Raw genomic sequence first — 17,542 nt, forward strand, 5'->3', positions numbered from 1 at the left:
ACTGACATAACTATAATATTTATTTCTATTTTTTTTTTACTAAGCCAACATTTTTATAAGTACAAAATTTTGGAGTGATTGATGTTACATACAACTTGCATATACATTCAATTCATGATATATAGACAAGAGACAATGTTAATTAGTAGTAGGTGAACTAATAATGTACATGTATTTATTTAAAATATCAAATCTGCTCATATGAACCAACATATATTTAAATACATAAGTTAAGAAACAAAATTGACTTATTTAATACGAGATGGACATCGAAAAATGTACATTCTGCGTGGGAAATTGCTAATTGTTGAAGAAATAAGTCATTCTATTTGTCTCAATGAATAACTTAATACTTAAAGTACCTTAAAATCAACAAAAAAATGACCCAATTATTTTTGCTTGATTTGGTTAAAACCAAAAGAGAAATGAATAAAATATTATTGTGTCTGGAAATATAGAGTCAAATTTGAACCAAAAAATTAAATAATGTTAAACGGGACATGGTAGAGATTTGTTGATTAACAAGGGGACACAATAGACATCCCCCGAAAATACAGGGAGTTTTTTTATACATTCTCCTTTACCCCCTCCCCGCACCCCACCCCCACTCAGAATGACCAGTCATTATCTGTATGATTATTATACATACAGTATCTTATATGTATATGTTACAAATCATACTGTATCTATAGGCTCTACATACATATGCATACAGCTAATTATAGACAGTCATACTATTCGTCAGTTTCCCCCCACCCCACTGCCCCCACCCTATACCCAGCAGTTGCAGCACTGCTCCAGCAGCTGCTGCAATTTGCAGGTTCATCTATACGTACAACTTTTTCTGTATCTATTTAGTATGTGTTTATTTGTATCTATATATCTCTCTATATATATGTGTATGTATATGTTGTGAGCTGAAGGACACTTACATAAAGTGTGATTTGATATGTAGAGAAAAAGCAATTCACTTTTTAGAGAGAGAAAGCAAAGAGAGAGAAAGAGAGGTCATCTTCTTTATGCAATGCGGTGAGTGCGCAGTTGAACTAGCAAAAGGTACTATCTGTGTTAATTACTCACTTTATTATTATGTCTCTGTATTTATACAGATACATCTATTTATGTGTGTGTATATATATATGTTTAGGAGTTCTGAGAATTTCTCTCTGTTTAATCTTAGGGTTTAAAGATGATGTGTGGACTTATTGATCTGAATACTGTGGATAACGATGATGCCGGAGAGGAAACGGCGGCGCCGGTGTCATTGGATTCACCGGCGTCGTCCTCGGCGGCGTCAGGAAGTTCGGATTTGACGTCGTCAACTACGCCGGCGGTGGCATCGGTGTGTATGGAGCTCTGGCATGCGTGTGCTGGACCGTTGATTTCGCTGCCGAAGAAAGGAAGTGCGGTTGTGTACCTACCTCAAGGTCACTTGGAACATTTATCTGAGTACCCGCCCATAGCTTGTAATCTCCCTCCTCATGTGTTCTGTCGCGTTGTAGATGTGAAGCTACAAGTGAGTGTAATTTTCCTCTGTTTAGTGTCAATTTTGTTGAATATTTGGGATCATTGGTTGAACTATTTGCTTGTGTAGTTTCCTCTTGTTAGTGTTAGTGTTGATTGTAGAGAATCATGAATATTTGTTTAGTTACCTGGCATTTGGTTGTCATATGTGTTCAATTACAGGCAGATGCGGCTACTGATGAGGTCTATGCACAAGTCTCACTAGTTCCTGACAATCAGGTATTATGTGCTTCCATTGTTTTCTGATTTTGATTTGCTTTTCTAGCTGCTTAAATTTAGTTCCTTTAGGTATAATTTGGTAAGTAGAAGCATTGTGAGGGTGATTTTATTTTAGTCCGATTTAACCATTGCTATTTGATAACCAAAATTGGAGCTTTATTCAAGCAGAAAAAAAGAGAGAAGAGAATCAGGCAAATATGAATTACTATGTGGTTTTGCTAGGAAGGTGCTTTTGTCATTAACTTTGATATGTTCCTCTTTTTTAAAGTTTAGGCGGATGCAAGTTCTTGTTGATAAAGTAAGGACTTGCAGAAATGCTTGTACATTATAATTTTAATCATGAACAAAATTTACTGAAACTGTTGTTTTATTGATTTCTTTTCATTGAGGTCATTGTAGTATTTTTTAAATCATTAGCAGATTGAGCAGAAATGGAAGGATGGAGACATTGATGCAGATACTGAAGAGGAGGAAATAGAAGGTGCAGGAAAATCAATAACACCACACATGTTCTGCAAAACTCTTACTGCATCGGATACCAGCACTCATGGTGGTTTCTCTGTCCCTCGTCGGGCGGCAGAAGATTGCTTTGCTCCCTTGGTAACACTTTCTTTAAGTATACTTGAATTGTAAATAGTAGATGAGAGTGTTTAGATGAAGTTGTATGAGTTTATACCATTTTAATGTCTGACTTACAGTAGCACATTGTTGTTACTGCAGGATTACAGACAACAGAGGCCCTCACAGGAGCTGGTAGCCAAAGATCTGCATGGTATAGAGTGGAAATTTCGGCATATCTATCGAGGTATGGTAAATTGCTATGCTTTTATACATATTAATTGAGAAAATGCTTGGGCTGGGTGGATGATGAATGAACTTTTTCACACTGCAGGTCAGCCACGACGGCATCTGCTCACTACAGGATGGAGTGCATTCGTAAACAAGAAGAAGCTTGTTTCTGGTGACGCTGTTCTTTTCTTGAGGTGTGAAAAGCTAAATCTGGAAAGAAGTTCACATTATGTTATTTTATTTCTCATGTTCCCAATATTTCTGTAGGACTGGTGATGGAGAGCTTAGGTTAGGAGTGAGACGAGCTGCCCAAGCAAAAACATGTTCTAGTTATCTGGCTCGTTATAGCAAACCGTTGAATGTTAGTGGCATTGAAGATGCCGTTAACGTCATATCTAGCAGAAATGTCTTCAACATTTGTTACAACCCGAGGTATTCAATGCCTGAAAGAGATCCTAGCTTATGCTATTCCAATACTATTTTATTTCAGAAGTTCTTTTAATTTCTTTTTGCATGTGATGGTGTCCTTTTCTAATACTTTCACCCGATTGTATTTTAAGTATTTACTGCAATTCAAAGCTTGATTTTCAAATGTTGAACAACTGACTAGATGTGAGTTGAAGTGCTACATGTGGATTGGATAATGAGGGGAAAATTACTAATTTTTTTTGGGAGGTTTTCCTTAAATCATTATCTTACCTTTTACTTTTCCTTTTGTACCTTGAAAATTTCTTGTTTACTAAGCTAGAGTGCAGTCTGAAAACAATTGATCTTAGGGGGGAATGATAGCGTTTTGCTTAAATAGACATGATATTGTTTTATGATGAAAGTGGAGGAATGCTGTCACTTAGACATGGGAGTTTGGGAACTACTGCATTTGAATGCGCTGGGTTCTGCTCGTTTACAAATTCCATATCATGAATGTTTCTCTAAAATTTAAATCAATGGCTTTGTCGGACAATGTACAAAGGATTTATGTCAACACAATATTTGAAATGGAGTTCTTTATACTTGTCTTATGAGATTGAGCTATTTATTGGCTTAGTTTGAGGTCCTATGAAGTCTCTGTAGCACCAATATAATTAGTAGATCGTTTTGATTTCTGAATTAAGTATATTTACTTTGGTCTATTTTGTAAGCGATTACTTTCTATCCTAGAAACTACTTGTCCATCTCAGTCCATTTTCTCTTAGTCCTGTGGATCTTTTTATTTCAGGGGTAGCTCATCGGATTTCATTGTACCTTACCACAAATTCTCTAAGACTCTTGCACATCCCTTTTCAGCTGGAATGAGGTTTAAAATGCGTGTCGAAACAGAAGATGCAGCTGAGCAAAGGTTAGTCTATACTTTACTTTTTTTTTTTGTGCGCTTTAGGCTTGGTTCAAGAAGTGGTTGTTTACACTTTCGGTGATTCAAAACATTGTACATCAATATCTGACGGGTATGTATCAGGTTCACTGGACTTGTTGTGGGATTCAGTGATGTAGATCCAGTTCGATGGCCAGGTTCGAAATGGAGGTGCCTTTTGGTATGTTTCCTGTCCTGCACTCCTTGTATTCGGATGGCATAAAGCTTAGATACTCCACTTAAGTCTTAACATCTGGTTAAGTAATCGTAAATAGAGGAGGAAGTTCTTTTCTCACTCAGGTTAAATGGTTGGAGGTATGGGGGCTGATAATCTATTTGGCACAGCGTGCCTTGGTTGTGATAAATAGAACCCTTGCTCATGTTTGTTACCTAGTTTCTGCTTTCTCATATATTGATAAAATGGAAACAAGAATAGTCTGCATATGTAGATTTAGTTTTCTAGGTAAGGGTTGTTTGCAGTTCGATTAATAATTTGTTTTTCAGATGTTGGAACCAATCCAAACCAATTAAGTTGTTTTTTCATTGCTTAGGTTACTGTTGGATTTTTCGCTCTAAAAAATGATCTTTTTCAGCTTTTTTACTTTATTTCTAAAATACTCCCTCCGTTCACTTTGACTTGTCATTTATTCCTAAAATAGATTTTCAATTTTACTCGTCACTTTTGACATATCAAGAAAAGACTAATAATTTTTTCCCATGTTTTACCCTCAACATTAAATACTTATTTCCAAATCATTTTCTAAGACATCATTTAATAAGAGATAGTTTGGTAAAATATCTATATCATTAATTATTAACTTGATGGGTGTGCCAAGTCAAACTGTGACAAGTAAAAGTGAACGAAGGATGTATAAGATAATATACTTCTAAAGACATTAGGTTGACCATATTCCAACATAACACAACCAAATCAATTAAATTGCTAGAAAAGAAGCTAGTATGTATGTATATATATATATAAAGTTATGTGTGTAGCTTTGCATTGTCAAGAATTTAGTTATTTCTAAGGAATATAATCAAATTTCTTACAATGAATTCATTATGATTACTTCATTAATACAGCAGGCAGTGTCAATACTATGTAAACACTATGTAAACAGATCTGAATGACTCAACAGTAGTCATTTATTATGTTAGGAGTTTAGTACATGAATTTCCTCTTTACAGCGAAGAATAAATGAAACGGTTGACACCATCTTGGTATATGATCAATGAATACTTTCATTTCTCCAAGTAACTTGTAATAATAAATGAAGAAAAGATCTTTCTATAACTCTAGTATTTGTTATCACATTGTGAATGTCTGAAGACTAGGTCTAGATATGCTAATATAGCTGCAAAAATTGTATAATGTTTTCACTAGTGTTTTGCAACTTTTTTCAACTTAGATATTTCCTTTATAAAGTGTGGGTGGAATGATTACAAATAGATGAGAAACCTTTTTTAAAACTGCCAAGTTTATTTTATACTTGCAAACGGTAAGCCACAAGATTTGTTGTTTCAGAGTTTTGCTATTCATTTGGTAATATAATTACAACTACGGAAAATTCATGCAGAAGTATCTCAACATTGAAATTACTTCTGATACTTTTTAGGACTGTTTTTGATCACTTCTAGGTAAGTTCACTTTAATTTATTGAGGTCACTTACATGTGTATATTTCTCCCCTTGGAATGTAATATAATGGTTAGTTCTAGCTTTCTTCATCCTTCTTTTGTTAGCTAATGAAATCTCCTTCTGCTTTTCGACCAAACAAAGTGTTGAATTAGTTGGACATCTTAAATAGTGGTTCCAATGTGCACAGTTGTTTTTCTCATGTCTGTAGAAACTTTTTTTTGGCTCTCTTAATGTGTTACTGAATGGATATTTCAGGTCAGATGGGATGATCTTGATGTGTCTAGACATAATCGGGTTTCACCATGGGAGATTGAGCCATCTGGTTCAGCTCCTGTGCCCAGCAGCTTGGTGATGCCTTCTGCAAAGAGGACCAGGGTTGGCTTTCCTATTTCAAAGGCAGATTTTCCAATTCCTAGAGGTTTCCCTTCATCCCTCTCTCTCTCTCGAGCGCACACACAGCACAACACGTGCTTATAGAGACACACACTCACATCTCATTCCTGCTTGAATTCAGTAGTATGATTCTTCTGCAATGGTAATAACTAGTCTGTGCCTTTATTTCTTACAGAAGGAATTGCAGTATCAGACTTTGGGGAATCTTCTAGGTTCCAGAAGGTCTTGCAAGGTCAAGAAATTTTGAGGATGCATGCTCCTTATGGTGGACTTGATGCTCGGAGTCCTCGTCCAGCGGGCATAAGATGCTTTCCTGGTTTTCCTAGTTCTGGGATATCTAGAATGGGAAACAGCATCAGACCCCTGCTTGGTGACACTGACAAGTCCCATGAAAGCATTGGCTTTAGTGAATCTCTTCGATTCAATAAGGTCTTGCAAGGTCAAGAAATTTTTACAAGCCCTCCTTATGGGAGAGCTCAAGCCGGTATCCAAATGCAGGAGAAAGGTAGGACTGGTATTTTTGTCGATATTCAGGTTCCAAACCATGGAAATAGGTGGCCTGCTCCAAATCAGGATAATAATACTCGTTGCAAGCCAATTAATCCTGTCTCAGCATCATCACCACCTTCTGCACTCACTTTTCAGCATCCAAGCCCTCCAGCTTCAAAGTTCCAGCCTATGTTCAATCATAAACATGGGAAACATGATCTTGGCAACCAGGCTTCTTTAGATATGTCTGAGAACTGTTGTAGGTATCTCGCATCTGGTTCACATACTGAGGACATCAGTAGGAAGGAAGGTACTCAAGGAATCAGTTCTTTTGGTTTCTTAAAGGAGCAAAAGCAAACAGGAATTTCATATCTTTCTCTTGGGACACAGTCGTCATTCAAAGGCAATCAAAACTTAGTTTCCACATGTAAAACCAGTTGCAGGATCTTTGGATTCCCCTTGACTGAGAGTAAAATAAGTGCAACTAGAGCGGAAATTCCCTCTGAAGCCGTATACTCACATGGTCTAGAAACTACATTTCTCCCTTCCAGTGATGGAAAGTTGCAGCCAGGGCCACCATTGGTGACTAATGTTGTGGGAACAAATTTTACCAAAGTAAATGACCTCTATGCAGCAAGAGATGTGCTTCTTGATATTGCTCTGTAGCAGGAGTTTGTTGTGAGGTTGTGCTAGAATATGTAGACTGAAGGATGTGTGTGCAACATTATTGATTATTAGATTTTAGTAGGCTCTGTAATCTTCTGGCTGTTAAGTGCGCAAGCATTTGGTATGCCAGTAGAATGCCTATCCAGAGATGAAAATTGAGAGTTTTTAATGAAGATTGATACCGTTGAGGAGCGTATGTGCTTGTAAGTACCTGCACTACATATTTCACTGATCTACTTTCATATATTATCAATGCATAATTTCATGAAAGTTTCAATAAATAATTACTTTTTGTCTATTGGGGGGAGCATAGCTGTAGATGGTCTGAAGTTTAAATTTTGGTTGAATAATTAAAGTTCACTCTATAAGAAGGAATTCCAACTGTGGGTGTTTTCAATGAGAGATTCTGTTTGGATATTCTCTCAGTTACTGGTTCAATGTACCAAGACCTAGTTGGTTTTCCCGGCGATGTGGCCTTGTTATTTTCCAGTACTCTTTAGCAGTCACTTGGTTTCAGTTCCTAAATTTTGCTTTCGATAATATGGGCATGAGCATGACTTTATATGAGTTATTTCACATTGCAGGAAAATTTGGTGTGTGTTCCTGTGACGCTGTTGTACTATGATGTAACAATTGGAAGTTGTGTTGCTGCATCAAAGATTGTCTGTATGATAATTGTAATCTGCTTGAAATTTCTAGTGGTTTTTCTTTTAGGATTGAGATGACTTTTGTATTTGTATATTAATTTACCTTGTCTAGATTTGCTGTGAACTAACTCAAGCTCCTATAAAACGGTAAGTTTGTTGTAGAAGCTCTCATCTCAGGAACACAATACTGTACTTAATTGTTAAGGAATTGTCATGTATAGTCCTGCAATTAAACAGGCTGAATATAGTTTCCTGTTTTGTTATTTGATAATCCTGCATTCCTTGATTTTCATTACTGTATTATTATTAGTCTCTAATTGTGGAAATTACAAATTATTAGTGTCATGCCGAAGCAATTTTTTGAAGTTTTTGTTGGGAGATTAGTACATACATAATCTTGCATTTGTGCTTTGATACGTAAAATTCGTGTGGCACAAAAAAATTCACCTCGGACAACCTTATTTCAGTGAGCTCTTCCTTCATGACTGATAATAAATTTAGATTTTGATATTATGGTAACAGCTAAGCTTATCAGCATTTTCTTTTATGATTTCTCCTTTCCATTTTTGTTTTTTGGTTATGAATTTCGTTCATATTGTGTTATTCAATATCAGTGGGCTAAACATCTCCCTTGAAACCTACCAATCAACATGCATGGTCAATCATATATTGGATCACAATTCACCAGATTAATTGTTTAAGAACATGTTTTAAATTCAAGATCTGTTTGATACCTTTTTCTAGCTCTAAGGCTAAAGACATTATAGGTGAAGAACTTTAATTCCCCTGTCTCGAAATAAGTGTTACCCTACCGAATATCACGTACATTAATAAAAGGTCACACTTATTTTGGGTGAAGAAATAATATATTAGGCCCCAAAAAGTTGAGGAGTTGGTGTCTGATACTCTTTAATATTCTTTACTATACTTGCTACAGTGGGAGTGAATTTGGTCTTTGTGATGTCCATTTCCATGTCACAGAAAACGAGACCAAGAATATTATAGAACTTCTCAACGACGTCATGGCCTTCGCATATTATTTGGTTTACATCTTTTGACCAAAACCTAACCTTTTTTCAACTCAATGGCTATAATACTGACATCTTCTCTCTTTCATTAAATTCCTAAACAAAGAGATTTTTAGCCTGAGAAAATCAGACAGATCATATATATGGCAGGTTCAAACAACAGTAGTGCCATAACTTTGGAGACAACACCAACATGGGCTATTGCGGTTGTGTGTTTCATTTTAATTACTATTTCCATTCTTATAGAACATGTCCTTCATCTCTTAGCTAAGGTATGTCTCGCTCTCTATCTATCAAAATAATGGAGTAATAGTTTAAAGTTTGGTTTTCTCTTTAGAATAAGCAATAGATAGGACAACTCAGTGCAGTAAGCTTTCGTTATGTATATGGGATCGAGAAATTAATTAAAAAAGTACCAGAGTACGCTGATCTATCGATCTATATATTATACGTGTCTTACCTTTTATTTTCGCATGAGACTATTTTCACGTCTTGAATTTGGATTTGTAACCTACTAATCACACGACAACAACACTTACTATTGTTGGTTAAGAACCAACTTCAAATATTGATTGGTTTTGAATTCATTAACCTTGTAGTACTTCAACAAGAAGAGGAGGAAATCTTTGATTCAAGCTCTAAACAATATCAAATCAGGTACTACTAATTAATACTAACAAAATTTAAATGAATATATTACTATTTGTTTTAGCTAGCTAGCTAGAATATTGGTTGCTTAACTTTTGTATATAAAATTGTTTTTTTTTTTAAATTTGAAGAGTTGATGCTTTTGGGATTTGTCTCTTTATTGCTGACTGTTCTCCAAAAGCCTATTGCCAAAATTTGTATCCCAAAGGATGCTGCTCAGACTTTTCTTCCTTGCCAAAGCTTGACAAGTGATGATGTTGAGGAGGAATCAAAATGTGAACAACAGGTATTTTTTTTAAATTGTAAATTTAATTAAAGCTACAAGATGTTTAGTCCAAATGAATTCTCACTGCTAGAAATAGAGACCTTTTTTCCTCGCGAATCAATAGGAAATTTATGTTATGAAACATGATTTTCCTATGTCATTCCCACCGAACTAGCTCACTGAAAAAACTCATGTTGGAAAATTAATTCCTATTGAAATACCGGGAAGAGCAAACTGGACATTTTTTCTTTTCTCACCGATTCAATTAAAATATCCGTGGAAATAAACATTTTTCAAAGGGAAAATAGTGTTTTTTTTAGTAATATTTATGTGTTCAAATTTTAATTTCAGGGAAAGAAATCTTTGTTATCAAGAGCAGGTGTCCAACAGCTTCAGCTTTTAATATTTGCTCATGCTTTCTTTCATATTCTTTCTTGCATCCTCACCTTCAGTCTTGGAACACTTAAGGTAATTTATTAAACTTGTTTAATTGTGTAGTAAAATCACCTTTATTTTTATTTTTGTGACAGAAATATTGTTTTAAGTGATTTTGTGTGTGAGAGATATCAATATATAATAAAGTGATTTTTCATTACAAAAAATAAAAAAAATACTCTACTACATATTATCACTAATATGATAATTATGTAGTGAGCAATCAATTCTAAACATCATTAAAACCAACAAAACAAATAAGTAGGGAAATCGAAATCGAAGTCTTATATTTGAACATTATTATTTGTGCAACTGATTGTCAGTCTTGTAGACAATTTGGCAACTATTGAAGATATTGTAGCTTGAGTTGGACATTTGCACATATGTTTTGTGATCATATGTATGTTACTTTTACTTACTAACTGTTTTTTGGTAAATGGTCAGATGAGAAGATGGAAATTTTGGGAGGCAGAAACAACAACCTTAGATTATCAATTTTCACATGGTAAGCTCCTGTCCTAAAATATTAATTATTCTGAATTAAGAGAAGATTAGAAATGTGGCAAGGGCAATTTAGAAAGAAAGAATTAAACATCTTTTTAACGTAAAATATTAATTATTCTGAATTATTCCTTCCGTTCCTATTTACGTGTCTTTCTTATTAAAAATAAATGTTTCTTAATATTCATCATTTCACAAAATCAATACATAAATGACACTAATCTTTCTATTTTACCTATTAGCCTTGAAAGTAAGTAATCCATATTCATTGGTCAAATTAGTTAATCAAAGTAAATTAGTTCATGTTCATTTATTGAAAACTTGACTATAAGAGAAAGCTAAATAAGGGTATAATAATAATAAACTTAGCTGGTTACTTAAGAGGCGTGAAACCTAAAATGGTAACAACTAAATAAGAACGGAGGGAGACTTGTTTAGGGGTTAAAACATCAATTATTCATGTCGCGTCTCCATGCTGTAGGGACATTTATTTCTGGTCTCAATTAAACACATTATTGTATGAGCAATTACTATGTCCCACCATATAGGCTTAATAAGGAAAATGTTTCACGAAAAAAATATGCAAGTTAGGTATACCGTAAACGAATATTCTTTTATATGTCCATTTTTAATTGTCATAGTTTCTTTTTTTAGAGTCAAACGATAATAATTTTGATTAATATTTTACGATGTACTTTTTCATCATATTGATATGCAAAAAAATGAAATTTATAGTACTTTTCGTATAGTTTTTGAATATCTTAATTTTTTGTTTAAAATATCAAATTAATGTAATTTAATTTAATTTTGAAAATTAATCAAATTGACTTTCGAAAAGCGCAACATGACAATTAAAAGTGGACAACATCGGAAGTAATACTAAATACATTTTAATCTGTTATTGTATGTTTATTTATAAATTTTTTGATTTTTTTCAATAGTAAATATAGACAGTAGACTTATTGATAAAGTAATTTGTAATTGTATTTCAATGATATCATTATCTAAATATGTACATAGAAATTTCAAACTCTGAACTTTCAACATATATAATAATGACAATTTCAAACAAAGACGTGAGGGTTCAACTCAATGCTCTTTCCCCGAAAGAAAAAAACGTGCAGGGTGTTTTTTTTGTTGTTGTCATGTTTGGTTTAGTTCGTTTAAACATGTTTCTTTCCATTTTGATAAAAAAAATTAATTTTGATTTTTTATATATGTTTAGGATTTTGGCATATTTGAATATATCTTTAATTTATGATCATAAATTCAAAAGTCTTTTTTTTTTTTATAAACTCTATATCTAATCAAAATAGAACAGACAAATTGAAACGGAACAAATACACAACATTCTGATTTTCTATATTGACAATAAAAGAATCTTCCCTTTTTTTTGGTGTCTAATTAATTAATGTTTTATAGATCCAAGGAGGTTTCAACTAATTCATCAAACATCATTCGGAAAGAGGCATCTCAATTTTTGGAGTGAACACCGCTTTCTGCGTTTCCCAGTAAATAGACTTACTTTAATTTTGTTTGCTCGCTCTGATATCATGTTAAAATGTGTGGTCATTTCATTTAAAAGTTTAAACTGCTAGAAATAACATTTTGATTAATTAATTATATTCTCAACGGTATTCTACTTTTTGTGCTAGCTAGGTTTGTTTGTTGAGGCAATTTTATGGATCAGTATATAAAGTAGACTACTTAACTCTCCGGCATGGATTCATAATGGTATTTACAAAACTCATTTTGCTTTTATGTATGATGAATTAATTACAATATTTGAGATTAGGGCATATACTTACTTCTCTTTAATTTTTATTAATTAGGCACATTTTGCTGAAGGAACAGAGTTTGATTTCCACAAGTATATAAGAAGAGCTTTAGATAAAGATTTTAAAGTTGTCGTGGGAATTAGGTAACTTTATTATTATATGTGGAAAAATGCATTTTTCATAATTTAATTACGTAGCTATTACATTTTTGGTTTTGTTTGTTGATGCAGCCCATGAATTTGGACCTTTTCTATGCTCTTCATATTCTTCAATGCAAATGGTAAATATTGTAGTACTATATAATAACTGTGACAAAATTGTCAGCAAAATTTATTAGTATATTATTGATTTTCATTTGTTTATTTTTGTAGTGTTCCATAGCACCTATTGGCTTCCTTTCATTCCTCTAGCGGTAAGGAAATTTCGTTTACTATCTGAATTTCACCTTATTGGTGAATATTTGACTCTCCAGTCTCCACCTCGTAATTTCTCCCCTACTAATTCCCCTTCCAATCACTACCTACCCCGTATGTAATTAAAAATAATAATTAAAAATTAGTGACTAGATATATATATAGGGATAAGACATAAGTACAACGTAACTAAATTATGATCGATATCCTAGTGACATGCCTTAACTTAACTCGGGTTCTATTACCTTATGAACTCAATCTTTCTATATTTGTATACACCTTTTATGCTAACATGGCACCGTAAAGTTGGCTTATCCCAACATGTATTGTCTTTTTCCTATGAAATAACTACAGATGTTAGTGGTGGTTGGAACAAAACTACAAGGCATAATCACAAAAATGTGTTTGGAGAGCAATTATAAGTCAAGTGTTGTTAGAGGAAACTTAGTGGTTAAACCTGATGATCAATTCTTTTGGTTTGGAAAACCCAAACTTCTTCTTCATCTCATGCATTTCATCCTCTTTCAGGTACTACTATTTTATCCTTTTTATTTTCACCTCTTTATTATGCACTTCTATATTTATATTTATTCATTTCAATTTCTTGTTTTTCTGAAAAAAAATCTTCAGAACTCATTTCAGTTGGCATTTTTTACATGGACAACGGTAAGCGTTATGATTTTTTTTTTATATAAACTATTGAATTCCCTTGATATAATATAAATTGAAGATCCAACTTACAAGTCAGATAAATTTACCAAATATGGAACTTAATTAGCATTTTAAATAAGATTCTTAACTAATTTGTTGTTTTTTAATTGTTATTTGAACAGTACAATTATGGGTTAAATTCTTGCTTCCACCATAAAACAGTAGATATTGTGACAAGGCTTGTTATGGGAGTGCTTGTTCATTTTCTCTGTGGATATGTCACATTGCCTTTATATGCTCTCGTTACTCAGGTTACATATATCAATCCCTACTATTATAAAATATTATTTTTCGATTCGATTTAATTGTATATACTTTCTTTTTTTAACAGATGGGAACCAAAATTAAAAATAGTGTTTTCACTGATGGAATGATTAGTGGGATAAGAAGATGGCAAGAAAAAGCAAAGAGGAAATTGGCTAAAAGAAGCAATTACTTGTTAGCACAAAATTCTTTGGATAATTCATTATCTTTAAATATTTCACCATCTTTTAAAACTTCATTGGATGTTACATCATCAACCGATACTGAAAATGATGAAGAAATTGTAGATGATCAGAGACAAATTCAGCAGCACACAGAATTTGGATCTTTTGGTGGCTTTCACTCTAGTACATTCTAAGCACAACACTAGAATTTTTATAGTGTAATTTGTTAGAGGCCGAATTTAGGATTTAAAGTATATATGTTTAAAATGAACGTGATCTTATTATTTGTATACACTTTATCGTTGAGTGACACCCATAGATAGATGAACAACTTTCATATATAGTAAACACAAAAATCATATTTGTATGCTATAACTATAGTTTGCATAATTGCGTTCCATAGCAAACATATATATGTATATTTTGCTATACATGCATATACAAAAGAAAACAATTGTATATAATCTGTTTCTGTTTCGGTATACATATACAAAAAGATCAATTGTATAATATGTGTTTGCATAAAGTGAGAAAGAGAGAAAGGCAAAAGAGAACTGGGCAGGGAAATATTTGTATTGTATAATTATAAGTGTATAGGACGAAGATATATGTATCTGCATGTATAAATTGTATTTCTGTTTGTATAAGCGAGAGAGGCAAGGGAGAGACTAGCTAGCGAGATCTGGGAGAGGGGAGAGAGGGGAACGAAAATATATGTATATATACAATTTTCTCTCGCTTTATACAAACACAAACACATTTTATACATTTGTGTTTGTATAAAAGCGAGAGAGGCGAGGGAGAGAACGAGAGTTGCGAGCGAGATTCACCAGGAGAGAGGCGAAATAGCAACAGTTTGCTATGGGGTATAATTAAATCAAACTATGTTTATAGCATTTAATTTGAATTAATAGTTTGCTATTATATACAATTTTTCCGATAGAGCAACTTTCACATATATCAAACATAAAAATTATATTTATATGTTATAACTATAGTTTGCATAATTGCGCTCCATAACAAATTTTATGTTTGCTATAGAGCTTTTGATTTGTATAATTCGCTAGACACATCCAATTTTATACAAATTATTCGGTTTTGTATAAATTCATTTAGACATTGTAATTTGTATGATAAGATCTGTATTTGTATAATTATAAGTGGATAGGACGAAAATATATGTATTTGTATTTGTATATACACTTTACTCTCACTTTATACAAACACAAACACATTTTATACATTTGTATACCAAATGGGTAATTGTATACCGAACCAGATGGCAAAAAAATGGAATGTTTCCTGCGAATTACAAATAAAATAAACTATGACTATAACATTTAATTTGAATTAATAGTTTGTTATTTCATACAATTTTCCCTTATATTAATTGAGTATAATTTTAAATTTTGGGAAATGGTTTGGAGGATAAGTAATTAGTGTTGATGGTAAAACAATTTTTTTTTATTGTATTTCGTTCATTTGTTAGAAATAATAAATAAAAGTGAAAATTTATTTTAAAATATTGACAAATAAAAGTGAACGGAGGAGTAACATGCACCACTTATTTGCCTTGATTTACATGCAAATCATGCAATACTTAGCCGCCCACATTTATTTTCAATTAATAATCCTTGTCAACTTATTTAAGCGAATATATATATATATATATATATATNTTACTAGTATATATATAAACATATTCGAATCTAATCATGTTAGGACATTGGTGCTAAGATCATTCAACAATAAATGTCATAGAAATCTACTTTTCGATATAAAACTTTAGAAAATATATTCCCTTGGTCAATTTTTATTGAGCAACTTTCACATATAGCATATATAAAAATTATATTGGTTTGTTATAGTTATAGTTTGCATAATTGCGGTCCATAGCAAATTTTATGTTTGTTATGGAGCTTTTGATTTGTATAATTATACAAATTGTTCAGTTTTGTATAAATTCATTTATACATTGTAATTTGTACAATTATAAGTGTGTAGGATGAAAATATATGTATTTGTATTTGTATATACACCTTTCTCTCGCTTTATACAAACACAAATGCATTTTATACATTTTATACCGAAATGTATAAAATGACTAATTGTATACCGAAAATGGCTAATTGTATACCGAATCAGATGACAAAAAAATGGGATGTTTGCTGCGAATTACAAATAAAATAAACTATGGCTATATCATTTAATTTGAATTAATAGTTTGCTATTTCATACAATTTTTTTCCCATTTTTATTTGTCATGTATTAATTTGACACACATCTTAAAAAGTAATAATAAAATGATAATTTTTCTATATCACTTATTAAATATAAAAAAATCATTATTTTGAAAAATGACTATAATTAATAATAAGATAAATTAAGAACTAATTAAATGATACATTCTTTCTTGAGTTTCCAAATCGGACAAGTAAAAATAAATATATAATTTTAATATAGTAAATAAGTAAAAATAAACGTAGAGAATATTACATACCAAAATTCCGACACCTATTTTTATTGGCGACCAGTTACATTACGGTCTCTCTATTAATTATGTTAGACGAAAATCTAACAGAACGACAGGGAGACAGAAATTTGTTAAATTTATGCTTGTACAGAAACAAGGACATGTTGGATGATTATATAAAAACTTAAAATAGGTAAATACCTATTCGTATCGAATATTTACATTAAATTAATTCTAACTCATAATAATTATGCGATTTGATAAATTGAAATATATCTTATTTAAATTTAATTAAACAATAATTGTATATTATAATATGTTTAAACACATGTTATGCATTTATTAATTTGACAAAATTATACCTAGAAAAATACTTTTTACCATTGAAATGACAATATTACTCTCTATTATTTCCTTTTGTACCTTTTGTCATTTAATATGTCTCAAGTACTCATCAACGAGATAACAATTGTGATGGAATGATAAGTACTCGTTCATTTTTAATCAGAGTTTGGAGTTTGAGTTTCCTTGCGTGCGTACTCACCTTTGTTAAGGAGTACTTTACCTCTAATATATAATTTTTCGACACAAACTAAGTTTAATCGAATTCTGATATGAATATCAAACTGGATGAAAAACTTTTTTTAAAAAAAAAAGTGAATTAATGCTCGGCTTTTTCCACCAAATGCGTATCATATTAAATATGATTCTTTATTGAGGTTTGTTTCAACTTATAAATGCAGAAGTTAAATGTCCTTTGATTTAAGGTTTTAACACTTAAAAAGTAAAATAATTACTCCGTATGTATCAATCAAAGGTGTGAAATGAGTGAATTTGATTGAATTTGGACATGTTATAAGCGGATTATTTACCCATTTCAAAAATTATTTGGGCTAAAATACCGGTCATTATCCAATCCACCCAATTTTTCCTATGTTTTAATTACTTTATTTGTTTTTTAATAATTTTTTAGTTTCTAATGATTTTATATAACATATAAAATATATATAAAAAAAATATCCTTTTGATAATGTTTTGATTAGATTTCTCGTAAATGAATTTGGACTACATATCACTTAACTTTTTTTTAATGGGCTGAACTGAGTTGAACTTATAAAATGAGCTATACTAATAAACTAATGAACTTAG

General features: G+C 32.0%; 1 protein-coding gene and 1 pseudogene across 3 annotated transcripts; both read left to right on the forward strand.

The window, feature by feature from the left end:
• The first annotated feature begins 766 nt into the window (after positions 1-766).
• Positions 767-7,984, forward strand: LOC125847700 (auxin response factor 3). 3 transcript variants are annotated; one of them, XM_049527364.1, is made up of 12 exons: positions 767-1,056; positions 1,181-1,516; positions 1,687-1,743; positions 2,161-2,343; positions 2,464-2,548; positions 2,636-2,726; positions 2,800-2,964; positions 3,749-3,868; positions 3,986-4,061; positions 5,774-5,936; positions 6,087-7,269; positions 7,651-7,984. In XM_049527364.1, exons 2-11 carry the CDS (start codon positions 1,190-1,192, stop codon positions 7,064-7,066), a joined length of 2,247 nt encoding a protein of 748 aa, XP_049383321.1. In that variant the 5' UTR covers positions 767-1,056; positions 1,181-1,189; the 3' UTR covers positions 7,067-7,269; positions 7,651-7,984. The 3 variants fall into 3 exon arrangements, with proteins under 3 accessions (XP_049383321.1, XP_049383323.1, XP_049383322.1); XM_049527366.1 differs by having other exon boundaries at positions 852-1,056; positions 2,164-2,343; XM_049527365.1 differs by lacking the exon at positions 7,651-7,984 and having other exon boundaries at positions 852-1,056; positions 6,087-7,364.
• Positions 7,985-8,808: 824 nt separating this feature from the next.
• LOC125847387 (MLO-like protein 12) lies at positions 8,809-14,114 on the forward strand (annotated as a pseudogene).
• Positions 14,115-17,542: the final 3,428 nt, after the last annotated feature.

The sequence above is a fragment of the Solanum stenotomum genome, chromosome 12 (genome assembly GCF_019186545.1).
Source record: "Solanum stenotomum isolate F172 chromosome 12, ASM1918654v1, whole genome shotgun sequence".
Classification (NCBI taxonomy): domain Eukaryota; kingdom Viridiplantae; phylum Streptophyta; class Magnoliopsida; order Solanales; family Solanaceae; genus Solanum; species Solanum stenotomum.